The sequence below is a fragment of the Diabrotica virgifera genome, chromosome 4, assembly GCF_917563875.1.
Source record: "Diabrotica virgifera virgifera chromosome 4, PGI_DIABVI_V3a".
Classification (NCBI taxonomy): Eukaryota; Metazoa; Arthropoda; class Insecta; order Coleoptera; family Chrysomelidae; genus Diabrotica; species Diabrotica virgifera.
Window position 1 is genome coordinate 190484230 of NC_065446.1, and position 19371 is coordinate 190503600.

General features: G+C 31.6%; 1 protein-coding gene across 2 annotated transcripts in view; it reads right to left on the minus strand.

Annotated features, from left to right (window-relative positions):
* The window catches only part of LOC126884042 (5-oxoprolinase), a 657750-nt gene that overhangs the window by 570406 nt on the left and 67973 nt on the right, over nt 1-19371 (minus strand). For both annotated transcript variants that reach the window (XM_050649831.1, XM_050649830.1), the window contains exon 4: nt 17902-18196. In XM_050649831.1, coding sequence (XP_050505788.1) covers nt 17902-18196 — 295 coding nt within the window. The remainder of the gene's footprint in view (nt 1-17901; nt 18197-19371) is intronic.

Here is a 19371-nt window from a genome sequence, read left to right on the forward strand (position 1 = left end):
ATGTGGTGCAATTTTTTGGGAAAACTTAACAAACATCTTTTAAAGTTCATTAAAAAACCTTTCAAATGAGCTTTGATAAAAAAATTTTGCATGAGAACTGACTGCATATTATGACGAAAATAAAGTCGCTCCCTGCTTTTTTTTTTAAATATAACAATTAAACCCTCGCCATTACAATCCTGATAGAAATTGATAGCTTCCCGCTTAAAATTAACTTTACTTAGGTATAATTGATACGATCCATGTGATTTGATCGGTTTGAAATGCTTAGGTTAGAAAAAATAGTTGATTAAATCAAAAATGGCATTTTTATAATTTTTTAAAAAAAGTGCATTTTTCTTAAATAAACCTAAAAGTGTTCATGATACAAACACATAAAAAAATTAAAATTTTCAGTAAAAAATCCTAAAAATAATAGTTGAAACATTTTTTCACATTATGAATACTTTGATTTGAATGATTTATTTAAGGAAAATGAACTTTTCTTTTAAATATAAAAATGTCATTTTCGATTTAGTCCACTATTTTTTCTAAACCAAGCATTCCAAACCGGTCAAATCACATGGATCATATCAATTATACCTAAATAAAGTTAATTTCAAGTTGGAAGCTATTCATTTTTTTTAAGATTGTAATGACGAGGGTCTTTCGTTGACGAGGAGATTTCAAAAAAAAGCAGGGAGCGACTTTATTTTCGTCATAAATCAGTTCTTATGCCAAATATTTTTGTCAGAGCTCATTTGAAAAGTTTTTTAATGAACTTTTTTTTTGGGATTATTTGAGATTGAAAGTTCTCCATTCCAGGTTCTTCGGAAATAACCATCTTTTAAAGAGCAATACTCAGTCGTTATTGGGTTAGTCTTTCCGACGGGAATCTCTTTGTTTCATTAGCTACAACTTTGTTCTTAATAATTTTTTCTATACAATTAAAAATTTTTAAGTTATTCATGAAAAATGGTTATAAAACGTGAGTTTTTTCAATGAAGCATAGTTTCAATCGCTAATAACTTGGAAAGTATCAACTTTGCAAAAAAATTTTGTAGAGCTAAATTTACTCAGAATTGGTCAAACTGTCGACTTCCTTTCTTTTTATTAAAATTATTTTCATCACCTCGACGGGGTTGTTTTTATCCCAGGGCAAAAGCCCGCTTCGACGTATGATAGATTTTGACAGCGGTTATAAATACTACCAAAGGCCAAATTTTTAAATAAATCGAATTTAATTTTCAAAATTCCTCGAGAAAATGGCTGTTGATTGGACTTAACCTATATATCACAAATTACCCACTCTTGTTATATGGGAAAAAACTAACCGTGGAAACAATCGACGAAAATAAAGATAGGTAATGCAAGATCAGCTTTCGTCAAACTGAAAAAAAAAAAAGAATCACGATATAAAATTGGAAATAAACGTTCGTTTACTCAAATGCTACGTATTCTACGTTCTTTTATATGGAGTGGACTCATAGACCTTAACTGAAACATCTCTGAAGAGACTAGAAGCATTTGAAATGTGATGCCATATGCCATAGACTATGGAGGATCTCCTGGATTGACAAAAATACCAACGAAGCAGCGTTACTCGTAACAGAAGGGTAAAGAACGCGAATTAATCATAACCATAAAACGTCGCAAACTGAAATACCTGAGCCATATAATGCGTAATGAACAACGGTACTTAATGGTACTACTTCGGACTATACTTCAAGTTAAGGTGTATGGAAAAAGAGGTCCAGGAAGAAAAGGAATATCCTGGAGTCATAAGCTACGAAAATGGTGTAACTTGACCACTACCGAACTTTTTAGCGCTGCAGTCAATTAAGTCAGAAGATCCATGTTAGTGTCCAATATCCGTAACGGATATGCATCATAAGAAGAAGAAAAAAATTGATTGTAATAAAAATTACATTTTACATTTGTTTCAGACTTTAGATTTCCAATCCGAAAATCGATCTCAAAAATTATTTTTCCACCTACCTCTACCGAAAGTATACTTTTCCGGACCTGATTGTAGGGAGCAAAGTTGTACTTTTCCTCCCTAGGGAGGAAAATATTTTTCCTCCCTAGGGAGGAAAAGTAAAAGTGACGTCATTCATGAAATATAACTTATTGACGCCCTGTACAATATCTATTTTCTATTACGTAAGTATCTATACATTTTAACGTTTATTTATAAAACACCCAGTATTTTGCAGAATGGTAAAAAACAGTAAATTGTTATTTTGATTTAACAATGTTTACATTAATAATTTGACTTATATTTGACAGTTGACAGTTATATTGTACCTACTTGTTAGTTTTAATTTTAATAAATTTTGTTGGTTAGTTACATAAATAAATTAAGTAAAAATGAAAAATGACTTGTTATTAATTTGAGGAAGGTGGAAAAACCATATGTATAACATGGGAGTAAAGTGCCTTTTCCTCCCTTGAATGATTACTGCCCTCCGCTACGCGTCGGGCAGTAAACTTCATTCTCGGGAGGAAAAGTAGCACTTTCCTCCCTTGTTATACAAATAGCTATTTCCACCTACCTCTACCGAAAGTATACTTTTCCGGACCTGATTGTAGGGAGCAAAGTTGTACTTTTCCTCCCTAGGGAGGAAAAGTAAAAGTGACGTCATGGTATTTTATTCATGAGATATAACTTATTGACGCCCTGTACAATATCTATTTTCTATTACGTAAGTATCTATACATTTTAACGTTTATTTATAAAACACCCTGTATTTTGTAGAGTGGTAAAAAACAGTAAATTGTTATTTTGATGTAACAATGTTTACATTAATAATTTGACTTATATTTGACAGTTGACAGTTATATTGTACCTACTTATTAGTTTTAGTTTTAATAAATTTTGTTGGTTAGTTACATAAATAAATTAAGTAAAAATGAGAAATGACTTGTTATTAATTTGAGGAAGGTGGAAAAACCATATGTATAACATGGGATTAAAGTGCCTTTTCCTCCCTTGAATGATTACAGTAAACTTTATTCTCGGGAGGAAAAGTAGCACTTTCCTCCCTTGTTATACAAATAGCTATTACATACCAATTATTTTAACTTATATAGTATGTATGTGGCGACATGTTTCAATTATTATTTTACTATTTTTTTAATTGCTAATTTTAAATAATAACTTTCCTTTTTTAAACGAAAAAAGATGGGTCATTTCAAATTCAAATTTTATACACAAACCATATGCATAGGAGGGCCTCTTAAGTTCTGAGAAAAGAAATATATCAGTATTCAGATAAATTACCTTATCAATATAACCAATATAACGTATGTCAATAAATCACCTTTTTAAAATGCATTCGAACCGTCAACTTTGCTTGCTCTTAAAACCACTTAACCCTTAAACGCCCAACCTTTTTTAGGTTCCATGTATGCCCAAGGGTGGGTAAAAAATGTCCACCTCCAAAATAGCTAATATATTTATTGAGAGTTGTTGGAAATGGATTAAACTTAAGAATCTTATGCTTAATAAACACAGCATCTTAGAAAATAATAATATAAACAATTTACAAACCTTACAACAAAATTACAATGTACATCAAAATTAACATAGCAGTAAAAGCCAGTAATTCAGATTTGTCGATTTTCTCCACATTATTCCTTACGACCTCCTCATTGGCGGGTAATTATGTAAATTATGTAATTATACGTCGATAGTTATATGGATTATTTTCCTACCAACGAGAAATTATATAGAAACCTTTAGTAATAAGTTTTACCAATGGTGTACTTTTTATGCCCACCCATATTTAACTCAAGATGCTACTTTTATTTTCAAAAATATCGGTAGAACCAAATAAACATTCGATAAAGGGCTGCCTTTTTAACAATAAATAATTTTTAAAAAAATTTTAAACACGTAATAAATATATTACAAGGGCATACGCATTCGGTGGACATTTTTTACCCACCCTTGGGCGTTTAAGGGTTAATGGCGTTTTCATGGGAAGCACAAATTCCATAATAGATTACGGTACCAGAATAGCCAGCCTCTTTATGCCAATAAATTAGTCTTCAACTTAAAACCAGTTTGGTCTTGCGGAATAGAACTATGGGGCTGCAGTAAACCTTCAAATACGAAGATACTCCAAACATTCCAATCCAAAATTCTCCGTATGATAAATAAAGCTCCAAACCAAAGTATGTATCCAACCAGACACTTCACAATGATCTGGACATCCCACTAATCAAGGACTTAATAAAAAATCGTTCAATAAAATATAAAAATCGTACCACCGACCACACCAACGACCTGATAAATAATTTATTCACCCAACCACTTGCTGAAAGAAGACTAAAGAGAATATGGCCAGACGACCTACCACAATAAACAATAATACTGCGACGAGAACCGTCACTGGATGTACTTAACTCACCTTAATTTACTTTCAGACTATTTACTTATTACTTTGTGTTTAGAGTAGATTGTTAAAATGCAGTGTATCAAAAAAAAAACTTAAAACCACAGACACGTGTTTTTAGTTCAGCCACAGCCAGTCTGTCGCAACCCTTTTCTATTCGAGAGGCAGTCACACCCCAGCGGGCGTCGGGGATAGGTTATATATACCTAGAGATAGGTCAACAACACACCCTTACGAGATAGAGTACGTAAATCGTTCAGCTGGACATAGGAAATATACATTGTGATATTTGTGCAGTGTTGCCAATCGCATTTCTCTAGATTATCCGATGATCGCTCGAAAAATATCCGATTTGTCACGTGAAGGCCGCGTCTCACCATCAAATAATTTGATCAAACAGTTTGAGAAAACTTGACGTACTTGAGGAAGTACGTCAAAGTGACGTCACAATTGCAGTACTTTATTTGAAATTAAAATTTTTCATTATTATCCACAATGAACACTCAGGATGTGACGTCACTAACTGTCACTTTCAGTTTGCTCAAACCAGTTTGATCAAATTATTTGATGGTGGGACGCGGCCTTAAGGTACGCTAGGTCAAAAATTATTCTGTTATTAAAATCAATGTTGCCAATGTTATTCTTTTAGTCCCCTTAACAACCATCAAATAACAAAATCCGTTGTTCGTACGCCAATCAGTTGATTGTAATCAATTATCATTTTGATAATTAACATAATTGATTGATTAATTAATTATTAATTATCAATTAACGTAACAATTATTAACATAATTGATTAATTAATCAATTAATCTCATAATTGTAATCAATTATGTTTTCAGCAACCCAATCAATGTTGACATTGACAGTAATTGTTGACCCTTTTAGGGGAGTGCAATTAGAAGGAAAACATGCATTGTTTCGGAAAAATTCAAACAAGCTTATTTTTTTCTAAAACTTTTTTTGTTAGTTTATATACATGTTAAAGTAATAATAATAATAATATCGTATGGCATTTTTGCCGGGGAGATCCTTTCGGATAGTTCCGGCGCCATTTACATCTTTAACCCTGTTTTAAGTAACTAGTGCCGATGTACACTAGCCCAGGGGGACCGACGGCTTTACGTGATCTCCGAGGCAGGGTGAGACGGCTCGTGTAATTATTGGAAATGAAAATGGTTTGTCTTTGGCAGGGCTCGAACCCACGTCTACTGGCGTATGAGGCCAGCGTTTATGCCGTTACTCCACGGCCGCTCATATTAAAGTAAAAAGTTCTATTCGCAGATTTGGCCGCTATTTATTAATTTTTTAAACAATAACAATAATTGTTTTGTGTGTGTGTGTGTGTGTGTGGAAAGAGATGGCATTAGACAAAGCGTCTTTTTGCCACAGAATTTTGTTATAGATATGTTTAAATTTTTATCTTAGAATCATTTATAAACTTGATTAAGATATTAAATATAGATTTGTCAGAATAAGATAAAAGATTGCTGATGCTAACTGGAAGGCTAATGTTAAGGTTAATTAAACCTAAATATAAGTTTTGAGTCTGATCCCTATGATTAAGACAATCCAAGAATACATGGTTCAGATCCCCGATGGACTCATAGTTACACGGACAGAAGGGAGTTTCATAGATTCCAATCCTATGTAGATGCTCTGGAAAAAGGCCATGGTTAAGTTTTAGCCGGGTTATTAATGAGGAATGTACTTTGTTATAATTGTAGTTAAAATGAGGTATACATTTGGGTAATAATGGGTGAATAGAAAAGTAATGATTTCTTGATGTCTGCTGAACATCTTCGTATTTGGACCTCCATCTCTCCCTGCCAACACTTCTGATAACAGAAAATAGGTCTTTGAAGTTGAAAATGTTTGTGATTTCTGGTATGTCGGATGTATTTTTTGCCATTCCGTCCACTATTTCGTTTCCAACCACTCCGCTATGTCCTTTAACCCACAGTAAAGTAACTGTTTTTTTAGTGGATTTTAGATTATGTAATGTTTTTTTGATATCAAGAATACTGGAGTTTTGGAAATTATCTAATGGATGGCTACAAATAGCTTGTAGTACTGCCTGAGAGTCTGAGACTACTACAACGTTCTCGCAATAATTAGAAGCACACCAAGTTAGTGCTTTCTGTATGGCAGCAGCCTCGGCTGTAAAAATAGAACAGCAATCCGGAATTCGGTATTTTTCTGCATAATTGTTGTTTGAAACAAAAAATGCGAAACCAGTACTTTCATCTGTTTTTGATCCATCTGTATAAATTACTGTTAAATTTTTCCCTAATTTGTTTAGTATGGATTTAAATATAAGATTTGTTAAAGTTGGCAAGTCTGAATAAGATGGCATTATAATGGTTGGTTTGTCTATCAGAACTTCAAAGTCATGTTCGAAAATAGGAAATTTTGGTAGCTGTGAAATATAAGGTTGGTAAAGATTCGTATCGATAAAAGATTCTGTAAGAGGAGGCGAATTTTTTATCCTCCAGTAAGAATTTGTTAAATTTTCTGTCGAAAGCAGACCTATTTTGTGAACCATAGTTATATTAAACGTTCTGTATTTTATTAGACATTTGTTTGCTAATATTTGCCTACGTATGTATAAAGGTGGTTCTTGAGCTTCTGCTAGAACTGCATGACTTGGTGAGGACATCATAGCTCCTAGACAGATTTTTATAGATTTATATTGTATTCTGTCTAGTGTTAAAAGATTTGTTTTGCAAGTAGAACCATAAAGAATACAGCCATAATCTAGAATGGATCGTATGTAGGATCTATAAAACATTAAGGAAATATATTGGTCTGCACCCCAACTTTTTTTGGAAACGAAACGCAGAAGGTTAATTCCACGCTCTGACTTTTGTTTCACATATTTTATATGGCTAGACCACAAGAGTTTTTTATCTAGGATCATGCCCAGATACTTATACTCTTCTTCTAAGGGAAAAGCATAATCACCTATATGGCATTTGCCTCTGATTTTTTGTCTACGTCTTGTAAAACATACAATCGAAGACTTATCTTTTGATATGCTAAATCCCATGTTTTTAACCCACCTATCTATATTCCTAAAGTTACGTTTTAGATTAAACATACAATCATCGTAGGATTTATGGCTGGTATATAAACATATATCATCGGCATACTGTATTATTTTACATTTGTCATCTATCAGGTCATGCAGATCTGCAGTGTAAACATTAAATAACAAAGGGCTTAGAATTGAGCCTTGTGGAAGACCGTTATATAATATTCTTGGACCGTGTAATACATTATTATGGTCACGTAAATATATTTTTCTGTTAACATACAAATTTAATATATTCACAGATAATCTTTTATCGATACCACATGCCGCCATTTTTGAATATAATATATCCAAATCAACCACGTCATACGCACCCTTTAAATCTATAAACAAACATAGCATAAATTCGTTCTTTGAGAAGCAAAGTTGAATATCCGAAACTAAATGTATGAGAGCATCAATTGTGCCTCGACCTCTACGAAATCCATACTGTGAATAGGGAAAAACTGCTTTACTTTCTAAAAGATGTTCTACTCTCAATTTTATTAGTCTTTCAAGAGATTTTGTTACACATGATAATAAGGAGATGGGCCTATAAGGTGATGGAAGTTCTGGATTTTTGTTGAATTTAAGTATAGGACATATGACTATATTTTTTAAAGTGTCGCAATATTCTTGTTTCAACCACCAATTATTAAAGATTTGTAAGAGAATGTGTTTAGCATTTAATGGCAATTTGTCCAATATTTTATAGGTAAAACCATCTAAACCAGGTGCTGTATTTCTGCTTTTTTTAAGAGCAAACTCTAGTTCTGAAAAAGTAAAAGGTTTTGACATGTGATCTATGTTAGTATTAAAACGAAAAATGTCTATGTTATTATCAGCAATATTACCTGGGGCAGATGAAGGTGCAAGTTGATCTAGTAATTTATTAATGAGATCTTCAGAAAGTTGTGGTTTCTTATTGTATTGATTATTGTTGGAAAATGATCTTACAGTTCTCCAAATTTTTGAGAGAGGAGTACTTTTGTTCAAGCTATTTAAAAAATGAATCCAGCTACATTTTTTTTTCATTTTAAATAACCGTCTGGTTTGGGCTGCAATGTTTTTATAAATTATGTAATTATTATAGTTACTTTGCCTTCGGTATGCTTTTAAAGCTTCTGATCGTTTTTTTATTATATGTGTACATTCCTCATCCCACCAATAGGGCCTTGGGGTTGAAGGAGTAAAGGGTTTCTTTATGGGCATAGATTTAGAGGCGACAATGGAAATAGTTTGAAAAAGTTGAGCTGTCTGCTCATCGTTTGAAAGATCATCGGTTGTTGAAAAGGTAGAAAGTTGATTCTCTAAATATGTATGGAACAGTTTCCAGTCAGCGCGGGATTCATTCCATTTGGTTGATGGATTAATAAGAAAAGAAGAAGGATTAATTTTAAGTTCTATTTTAATAGGAAAATGATCGGATCCCAGTGTGTCAGAGTGTACTGACCAGTTTATACGGTTTGTTAATGTAGCTGATGTGATAGTCAAATCAACGGCAGACTGATTCCCACTTGGACCGATTCTAGTAGGTGTTCCGTCATTTTGAAAGACTAGTTCGAGAAAATCCATACTTTCGACTAAAGTTCTACCATTACGTTCATCCGGGATCGGGCCCCACATGCAATGGTGGGCATTAAAATCACCACAAAAAACTGTTTTATTAAAATCAAATTGTTTGAATAAATGTATCCAATCTGTTTTATCTACTCTGATGTCAGGAGGTCTATATATAGACACAAAAGATATATTAATTTTATTAAGTAAGACTGCACACACTTCTATTCCACTATTAAAATTATAGTTAATGTTTATTATTTGATAATCAATGCTCTTTAATATGAAAATACCTACGCCACCATATCCGCTGTCACGACATTTTGAAACAAAATTATATCCTTTTAATTTAAAATCCATTTGGCTTTTCAACCAAGTTTCGGATAAAATAATAATATCTACATGAAAATTATTAATATAATTTACAAGATTATCCCTATTGCTAACTAAAGATCTACAATTCCATTGTAAAATATTTAATAATGATTGACTAGGCTGATTGTGTTTATCCATTTGGAAGTTAGTGACTGCTGTCATTAAGACTAGTCCCTATATTATCCGTTTCTGTGTTAGTACCTGTATCTTCTAGATTATTAGAAATAAGTTTTCTTAATTCATTTTCTAAATTGCATATGGGTTGAGATTGATTAGTAGTATCTATGAGTTGGTTTATATGAGATGTCACAAGTAATATAAGTTTCTCTTTATAGTCAATAAATTCGTCCCTGTAAGGATTAGGGATTATCGGATTAGATTTAGGGGTGGGTCTTTTGCTAGTTGAGGCAGAGGAATGGGGTAGAATTGGAGGAGAAGTTGCTTTACGTTTATTAGCTGTATTTGTTGTGTTACTAAATCTTTTTGCCGGATTATTTAATGTGAAATTAGAGGTATTGTTAGTTGGGTTAGGTAAGCTTGGAAAATTAGTAATGTTATTTAAAATAGCAAATCTATTATTAGTAGTTATTTTTGCGTAGTTCGGGTTGTTATGTAGTTGCTCTGCTTCTTTGAAATTTATATTTTCTGTTGCCATTATTGTCTTGATTTTTCTCTGTTTCTCGTATATTGGACACTTTCTTGACAACGAGGTGTGCTCGTTAGTTTTACAATATATGCATAGATTATTTCCACTACAATTTTCTTCTGTATGAGAAGTGTCTGTACATTTTTTACATTTACTCTCCTTGGATTTACATAATCTAGAGCTGTGTCCGTACATAAGACATTTGTAGCATTGGACCACTGGATGCACGTAAGGATCAACTACGAAGTTACATAAGTTAATTATTATGTTTTGGGGAACTTCATTGCCCAAAAATTCTACAATAATTATTTGTCTTGGTACTAATTGAGTAGTACCGTCGCTGTTGGTTATTTTTCTTTGCATTCTTTGTACATTCACCACCTGCTTTTCAGAAATGATTGCGTCTTTCAGGTAATCCTCCGAAAAGAACGTGTCAACCATTCTGACTACGCCCTTTCTGTGCGTGTAAAATTTAGGGATATATGCTATTAGATCGTTTTTAATTATCAATTCATGATTAATTAATTTATTTGCTGCAGAATAAGTTTTTAATATGACTTTTACCCTACTAATACCTACCGTTTTTATGTCTACTACATCATGTTTTATTAAAGGATCATTTAACAAAAAAGAACCGACCCTGATTGGAAATAATCTTCCAATACTAGAATTTTTATGTTCAATATAAACAAAGAATGGTGCCTTGTCATCAGATTTATACCTATTATCAAAATCGATTAAATTATTTACAGACCTGTTGTTATCCATATTAGTTTTTTTAGAGTTGTTTTGGTCAGGCGGTTCGCCAGAACCTATTGACTCTGCTTCCATATTTACCTAGTTTTTGTTGAAAAACTTTATGACTCTAATGTATCAGTTTATTAGCACTAATTAAATAAATTCACAAAATATCACAATAGCAATTATTTTGAAAACACCGAAGACAATAATATTGGAGCGACCTTCACTCTATGATTGTCGAAACGATACTGAATTGTTTTGTATAAATAATATTAAAAATATCGTTAAATTCATCATTTTACTTTGATCAAATATGTTTCTATTTTGTTTTTGATTATGCTGAATCCGAATATGGCACTACAATTTGAAAATTCTTATACAGAAGCTCTTATACAGTGTGTCTGCGTAGCTAGGAACCACATGGAAAACTTTTTTATTATCAATTTTACGAAAAAAAGTTATTCTTAATGAAATGCTCTGAATAGTCAAAAATCTAAAACTCAACCATCAGATATAAATTTTATCAATTTTATACGAGTTATGTCAAAAATATGAATTTCGTTACAGAGTAAATAAAGTACCTTTATATTCCACCATATCAAAAAATGCTATTATGAAAAGTTGTTTGAAATTAGAAACTATGTCTAAATATACAATTACATCATTCTAATCGAAAAAAAAATTAAATTTTTTCTCAAATTACGGATACTCATCATCACTTTATTACAATTATGATAACTATTTTATTATCACTTTTACGAAAAAAAGTTGATTTTCATAAAATACTCTCCTTGGTCTAAAATCTAAGATAAAACCATCAGACATCAAACTTTTTTAATTTTATACGAGATATGTAAAAAATATGAATTTTTCTTAAGAGTTAAGTGCCTTTTTTGTTCACAATATTTTAATTAGAGGGATGTAATTGAGCACTAAAACAATTTTTTAATTCCAAACAACTTTTCTTAATAACAATTTTCGATATTGTGAAGTGTAATGGTACTTTACTCTTGAGTGAAATTCATATTTTTGGACATACCTCGTATAACATTAATTAAATTTGATATTTGATGATTGCATCTTAGATTACATACGATGCAGAGTATTTTATAAACAATAACTTTTTTTCGTAAAACTGATAACAAAAAAAGTTATCAATAGGTTCCAAGTTACGCAGACATACTGTATAAGAGCTAAAAAAAATTTTTTTGCTGAACATTTATTATTGTTGAAGTTTATTATTAAATGTATTTTAGGTAAGTTTTACAGAAAAAAGTTTTGATCACTTTGTAGAAACATTTTTTAGCTGGTAATTTTCGGTTTTTGTATTACATTGTTGTTATCTTTCTTAATTTTCTTGAAAAGAAATAGTTTATTTCATTTCTAAAGTAAAATAATTTAGTGCATTTTAAAAATTACATCCTAAGCTTTAAAAAAACACTTATAAAACTGTAATAGATCTGTTCAAACTTCAGTAATACCGTCTTAAATTGGTGGTAATTCTATAAAATTACGAAGATTTCAAAAATTACATTTTTTGAGACGTCATATCATTTGAATTAAATATTTGTAATTTTTTTTTAATAAAACATCATTTAGCAAGATGCTTGAAAGGTAAGTTGTGCAAAACTGAAATTTTTATAAGAAAAACTGTATTAGTTACACAATTTTAAATCATTTTTAAACAAAATCATGTAAGGCTCATTTTCCGCCCACACCGTAGTTATGCCCATACATTTTATTTCTTTCTATTATAACCATAAGATAGCTTAATTATTCTTCTTTCATGTTCAATTTGTAAAATTTCATTCAATCCATTAGTTAAAGAATTACATTAAAATAACTCAACCATGCACTTCGCCGTACGTTAGTTTACAGTGCGCCAATGTTAGCGTTATAATTAAAAAATTATATAAGATACAGATTTAATTTTAGAAAATTCTTTATATAAGGATTTTGTAAGATTTTTATGAATTTTTCAATGGTTAAGTCAGTTTTTTTCTAAAATGTATATTTTCGGGGTTATTTAAAGAACATCTAATTTCGTAGTTCATATGTTTAATAAAAAATGAAGCACCCACTTCTCGGGTAGAACTTTTTGATATAATGTTGTTTATTAAACATTTCTTAATGAAATTACAAAAAGTTCTATCTTATTTGATTTTTTCCGAAGTGAAAATCTATATGCACTACCCTATTTAATCTACTGGATTCTCTATTTCACGGTTTAAAAATTTTCGTTTATAGATGAAAATCTCGTATCCTAGCTGATTATTACCTAATTCATGTATGTAAATACTATTTACTTACTAGTATTATATTATTCGTATTTTGTATTATCGTAAGTGTTAAATTCTAAATAAATAAATAAATCTAAATATTTCATTATTTGGATCGTTATATTAATTTATTATAATTATTTAAGTAAAAAAAAAAGATTTTTCAATATTATTTTATTAAAACGTAATAACTACCTAAAACTAGGTACTGGAAAAATAAATAATAAATAAATCAATACAAAATAAACTACAGCTACATTATTAGTATAGGCGCAAATTTTCTGGTCAATGTTTTTAAAATGCATTATTTTTTACCTGAGTCCTGAGTTACTTAAGCACTGCACTACATAAACGTGCGTGAATTAGCTTTCATAAGTTTAAAGACTAAAAACTAAAAACTCATAAATAACATCGGACTGCAGACGGTTTTTGAAATTTGAATTGTATTTAGTATGCCTTAAGTGGATGCACTTGTGCATTTAAATTCTAAACAAAAGAATCGGCACATGTCCATTTTGTCAAAAGATGAAAAGTATCGGATGTCACTAACATTCATCCAGTATAGACTATTTATAAAAATTTGGATGGAATCAAACAAAATTAATGTGTTGTTGGTGTTGGGAATATATGGATGAGAAAGTTTTAGTCGATGGTAGATACACTGAAAAATATCCGCAAATATCCGATTTATTTAAAGATACGAAGAAGATACGACAACTTTCAAAAAGGTACGCAAATCGGATAATTATCCGCCGAGTGGCAACACTGTATTTGTGGCAACTGCGCTCTCTTGATGACAATATGGTTGTTAGCATTAACCTCAAAATTGACAATTCATTTCGGCTGACACAAGTATACGTCAAAACATGATAATGTAATAGCTAAATATTTTTAAGGGAATGGGAAAACTGTATCTATTTAATTTTGAAATTAGTTTTTAAATAAAAAATATCTTAAAAATGAAAGTAAAATTATTAACTGATTAATCATAAACTTTGTTTTTGATTTATTTATGGACAGTTTGGCTTCCTCATTTGGACTCATTCTATTCGTTCTAACAGCTCTATTGCACCTAAAATCGTACTCGAACAGAAGCTGAACTAACATAGGTTAGCACAGATGCCACAATTATCTCAATGTATAATATACATTGATACATAGGGCATATGATTCCCTATGTCCAGCAGAAAGTATGTGCATAACACGTCTTTTTACCGATTAAAATAAATATATTATTGAAAGCTTGTCGTGTTTACATTTATTTTAATTTCATTTAATTGATTCCGTAAACCACCACGTAACATGTATATCTAGCATCTAATTTGAAATGCCAAAGTTCTAAATATTGATAGATGGCAGTTTGGCTTTCGGAAAGCACTTGGAAATAGTGAGACAGTTTTCGCTCTCGAAATACTTATACCGTGGTGTAGAGGCGTTGATAAGGATGTGTATTTTTGCTTTATGGATTTTAGAATAGCATTTGACAGTGTCAATCATGAACAATAATTAATATATATTCTGCGAAACCTCAGGACACTGGATACGTAAGTATATCTATCTAAAATATCCACTTTTTTTGTAAAAACCGTTTACTAGGTATTGGTCTTCTGCCTAGGTTTTTCTTAATCTAAAGTTTTCCTTGCAAAATTCATTCAGTAATTTATATTTTATTTCATTTCTCATAACGTAACGCAAATACTCTAATTTGCTATATTTTACTGTGTATACTAGTTCTTGTTCTTTACCAAGTTTTTGGAGTACTCTGGTGTTTGATATTTTGTCCATCCATATTTCGAATACTTCGAATACTGTTGACTCAATAAAGTTTCAAGACTCTTATCCGTATAACAAGCTGAAGAATAAATAGCCTCCGAGCAGTCTGAGTTTCAATTTTAATACAAATTATGCATTTTGAATAGTTTAGACGAGTGGAAATCAGGTTCTGGCAAGGAAATAGAAACCATGGTAAAAGTTCGGTTTCTACGAGTAATCAGATTTCAGTCATATTAACGAACATTAAACAGTTAAAGCCAATTTAGTAATAACATTTAGAGCGCATCAGAGTGCACTGATGAAATATCAGCTGAAAATTGTAAGTCATTGCATGCCTTTTTCGATTTATAAATTCTTGTTATACACTATAATGCAAAAGTAGGGAATAAATTAATTATTTTGTAAACAGACGACTTAAAAAAAATCTAAAAGCACGTAAATTGTAATTTTTGAATAATCGTCATTGTTGCGTTACGCAAAACGTTACGTCAAGTGTTGTTGACGTACTGACGTAATCGACGATTTTTTAACTGAGTTCGCGCGACACCTAAGTTAGAAGGACTTCTAATCGGCTTTGCAACGATGTAATATTAGAATATATATTTATACAGGGTTAAACAAAATTATGTTCTTGTTTGAGTATAATGCAAAAGTATGGAATAAATTTATTATTTATAACGTAATCATATATACGTAATAACGTAATCAACGAATTTTTAAATACAAGCCGGTCACGAAATACCTCATTTGAAAGGTTTCCTAATCGTTCTTACAACGATGTCTTATTCGAATATTTATTTCTACAGGCTTAAAGAAAATTATGCATATATTTGTATATAAAAATAACAGTGGAGGACTTATCAGAGTCCATCCTCTAAACCAGTGTTTCCCAACGTGGGGCCCACGCCCCACAGGGGGGCAATTTGATTGTTAAAGGGGGCAATTCGAATATGGACTCAACACGAATTTAACCCTTTCCTTCCTGGCCATTTAATTGCAATGCTAGATTTCGGTCAAGAATATTAAAGTATATTTACTTCTCGTACTTCAACTAATAATCGTGTATTTGGGGCTAGTTATCAGATTTCTTTATTCGTCGCTAAAACTGTTAGGAAAGAATTTAATAAAACCGTCAATATCAGCATTTATTAAAACGGTTCTTGGAAAAGATAACAAAGATGTAAAAGCTATGTCACTCAGTAAATACTGTTAGTGGAAGAATAGAAGACTAGGTGTAGATATTTAAAAACAACTTGAAAAGCTGAAAACATGAAATTTCTCATTGCAAATGGCTGAATCAACTTTGAGACACATTGAGACAATATTGATAACTTGTATCTTGTGCTGCTGATGGATTGATGGGCAAGAAAAATGACTGCTTAAAATTCGTGAAAGATGCGAATCCAGAAATGATTCTTGTGCATTGTGGTATTTATAAGAAAGTTTTGGTAGCTCAAAACATCTCACCTGTTCTAAATGAAGTATTCATTACATTACATAATAAAGTGTGTTAACGATATTATATCTAATGCCAAATGTTTGCATCTCTTCAAGGTGTTTTGTGAAGAAGAAAATTAAGACCACGTGAGACTTTTACTGTATACTGAAGTAAGATAACTATCTGAAGGGAACTGCTTGAAAATATTTATGGAACTGTTCACTATCGATGGTAAAGCATTTGTGAATTATTTAGTGGAAATATTTAAAAGTAGATGTGTTAAATACGCAACTTCCAGGAAGAAATAAAACTTTTGTCGATTCAAAGCGAATATATTTGGTATCATTACCCATATTGAGTTATGTCAGAAACATACTAAAAACAAAACCTTTGAACAGTTTCATTGGCTCCAAAAATGTGAAGTAACTGATACATCTTTACTTGTTATTGTCAATCATCAATATTCTATTGGCTGATTTAAAATAAAGATTTTTTGATATTAAACAAATTCATTTTCCAAAATGGATCATGCAGCCCTTGTTCGAGGATTTGTCTGATATATCAAATATGCAGTATTAAGAAGGATTTGCAGAATTTCAAAATGATGAGTCAGTTTTTTATAGTATAAAAATTTCTGATTTACTGTTAAAGGAAAATTGGTTGGACATAACAAAACGTGGAGACTTAAGACTGAAGCTAACCAAATTCGAACTTAATATAAAATCTCTGTCCAGCAAGCAGCAAGAATCAAGCGCAAGGGTCTCACTAAATTAAAGTAGGAAAATCTTTATTAAAATTATTTGGAATTTGAATTTGAATTTGAGTTTTATTATATATTTTGAAAATTTAACTGTGTTTCGTTAACAGTTTACTAGTGATTTCTTCCTAAAGTCTAGATATCATTTATTAAATTTCGTTAGTGAACAATTAAATTTTTTATATTAAAAATTATTTTTACATAGGAGGGCATGAGAATTTTAGAAAAGCAAAGGTGGGACATGGCACAAAAAAGGTTGGGAAACACTGCTCTAAACACATTGCTATCAGATATTTTTATGGATCATCTACACACAAGTATTTTAAAACATCACGGATTCAAAGAGCTATTACATTGGTGGAGATAAGTAGACAATAATTTTACGTTAATTCACGCCATAGTCACTCCAAAATATCGCAATCGAAAGTGTTATAGAGTAATATATACCCAGGTCACATGATCCAACTAGGCAAACAGAATCAAACGGCAGAGATAACTACAAGTATTCACCTGACTTGGGCAGCAGTGGGAAGAAAATGTGTTGAAAATAAAAAAGATACCAATAAATCTAAAGAAAATGGTATTCAAGAGTAGTTGTATTCTACCAGTTATGACCTACGAAATGGAGACCGTGACACTTACAGAGTTATTCGCCAATAGATTGAGATCTACACAGGGGGTCATCGAACGAGCTATGTTGGAGTATATCTGAGAGAAAATATACGAAATGATGACGTGCGAATCAGGACGAAGTTGGAAGATGTAATTGGAAGAATGGCGCAAATAAAGTGGAACTTGGACTAGAACTCTTTATTATATAACTGTTTACCATCTGCATTTTCAAAAAGGAACTATTATTAGATAATACAGAAATAAATACCTATCTCATTAGCTATTTTTCCTATTTCCAATTCATGCTCGTACACTGTGTAACTATGTAACATGGCTACAGATATACTTTCAATACCGTTTTCTTTAAGTTTCAACAAGCTTTGCTTTACTTCTTCTTTATCGAGTTCTTTTGTAACATAAAACTTTTCTCCTGTCTTTCCCTCGACAATCCTCCACTTACTAGTGTATTGAGGCTCTAGTTTACATTTTCCTTCTAGCATCGGTATTACTCGGCAGTCTACTTCTACTACGGATGAATAGAGGATTTCTGGTCGCCTGATGTTCTGTAAAAATTAAAATAAAGGATAGTAAGGTATACTAAATATTTTCACTTGTTATTACACAAAAGCTCTAAAAACACTGATTTGTATCCCGAGCAACGAACTGTCAATACTGATGGAATGGCCCCGTACCATTCAAACAATGAACCGAGATTGCGGCCAATATACAAGAGAGAGGTCCTAGTGAGACCATAGAGATCATAGAGATCATAGAATCATGAGATCATAGAGAGACAGAGAATTTGTCAGGTAAAATTTGCTACAACTACAACCAGAGTTGCCAGATGTGATTTTATAAATCCCCCACTTAGAAACTGAAATTCCCTCAAATCGTATCAATCAACGCTCAAATTGAAACTCAAATCCCCCAAATTTAAATTTTTGCCGCATCTTAAGAAATTAGTAGTCAAATGTAGAGAACAGTAAACCAAAATACTTATCAACAGGCCCTGGAAATAATTCATAGGTCCTATCGTCTTCGATTATATGATAGTATAATATACAGTTCTATGTATATTCGCAAATTTAATTTACCATGACCCCTTAAAATCCTCCATAATTCCCCCCCCCCAAAATCCCCCAATCATTTCTGCTTAGGGAAATTTCCACAGACGCTTTCAAATTGCCCCAAAATTGTGTGAAAATACCCCAATCTGGAAACCCTGACGTCCCTGACTAGCACTATCAATTTGTTTGTTTACGAAAGATGACGATTATCTTCCCTCCTTCACCTGACTATCTTCAGTCTCATCCTGGCCGCATTAAATTCGCTTCATGGCGATTCCATCAGTATTGACAATTCGTTGATCCCGAGTGACAATTTCACAGTTTGAATTTGAATTGTGTCAAATTGTCACGATGGTGCTGCTCATTGTTTTCTCTTTGACAAGTTGTAAAACATTAATTGCCATTAATGTCACTGAATGTTTATTTTTGCGTAGCAATGAAGGATAACTGTCGCGCTACTTTTCCCGAGTGACACTTTGACAGTTTTAATTTCACGACCCGAAGGGGAGTGAAATTATGTCAAAGTGTCATGAGGGCAAAAATTCGATAATAATTTTAGAGATCGAGTGCAATTTGTTGCGATTATTTCATGAATAAACCTGTTCAAACCCAAAATTTTATTGTAATTTATTTATGTAAGTACAAATTAGTACAATTAAACACACAGTTGT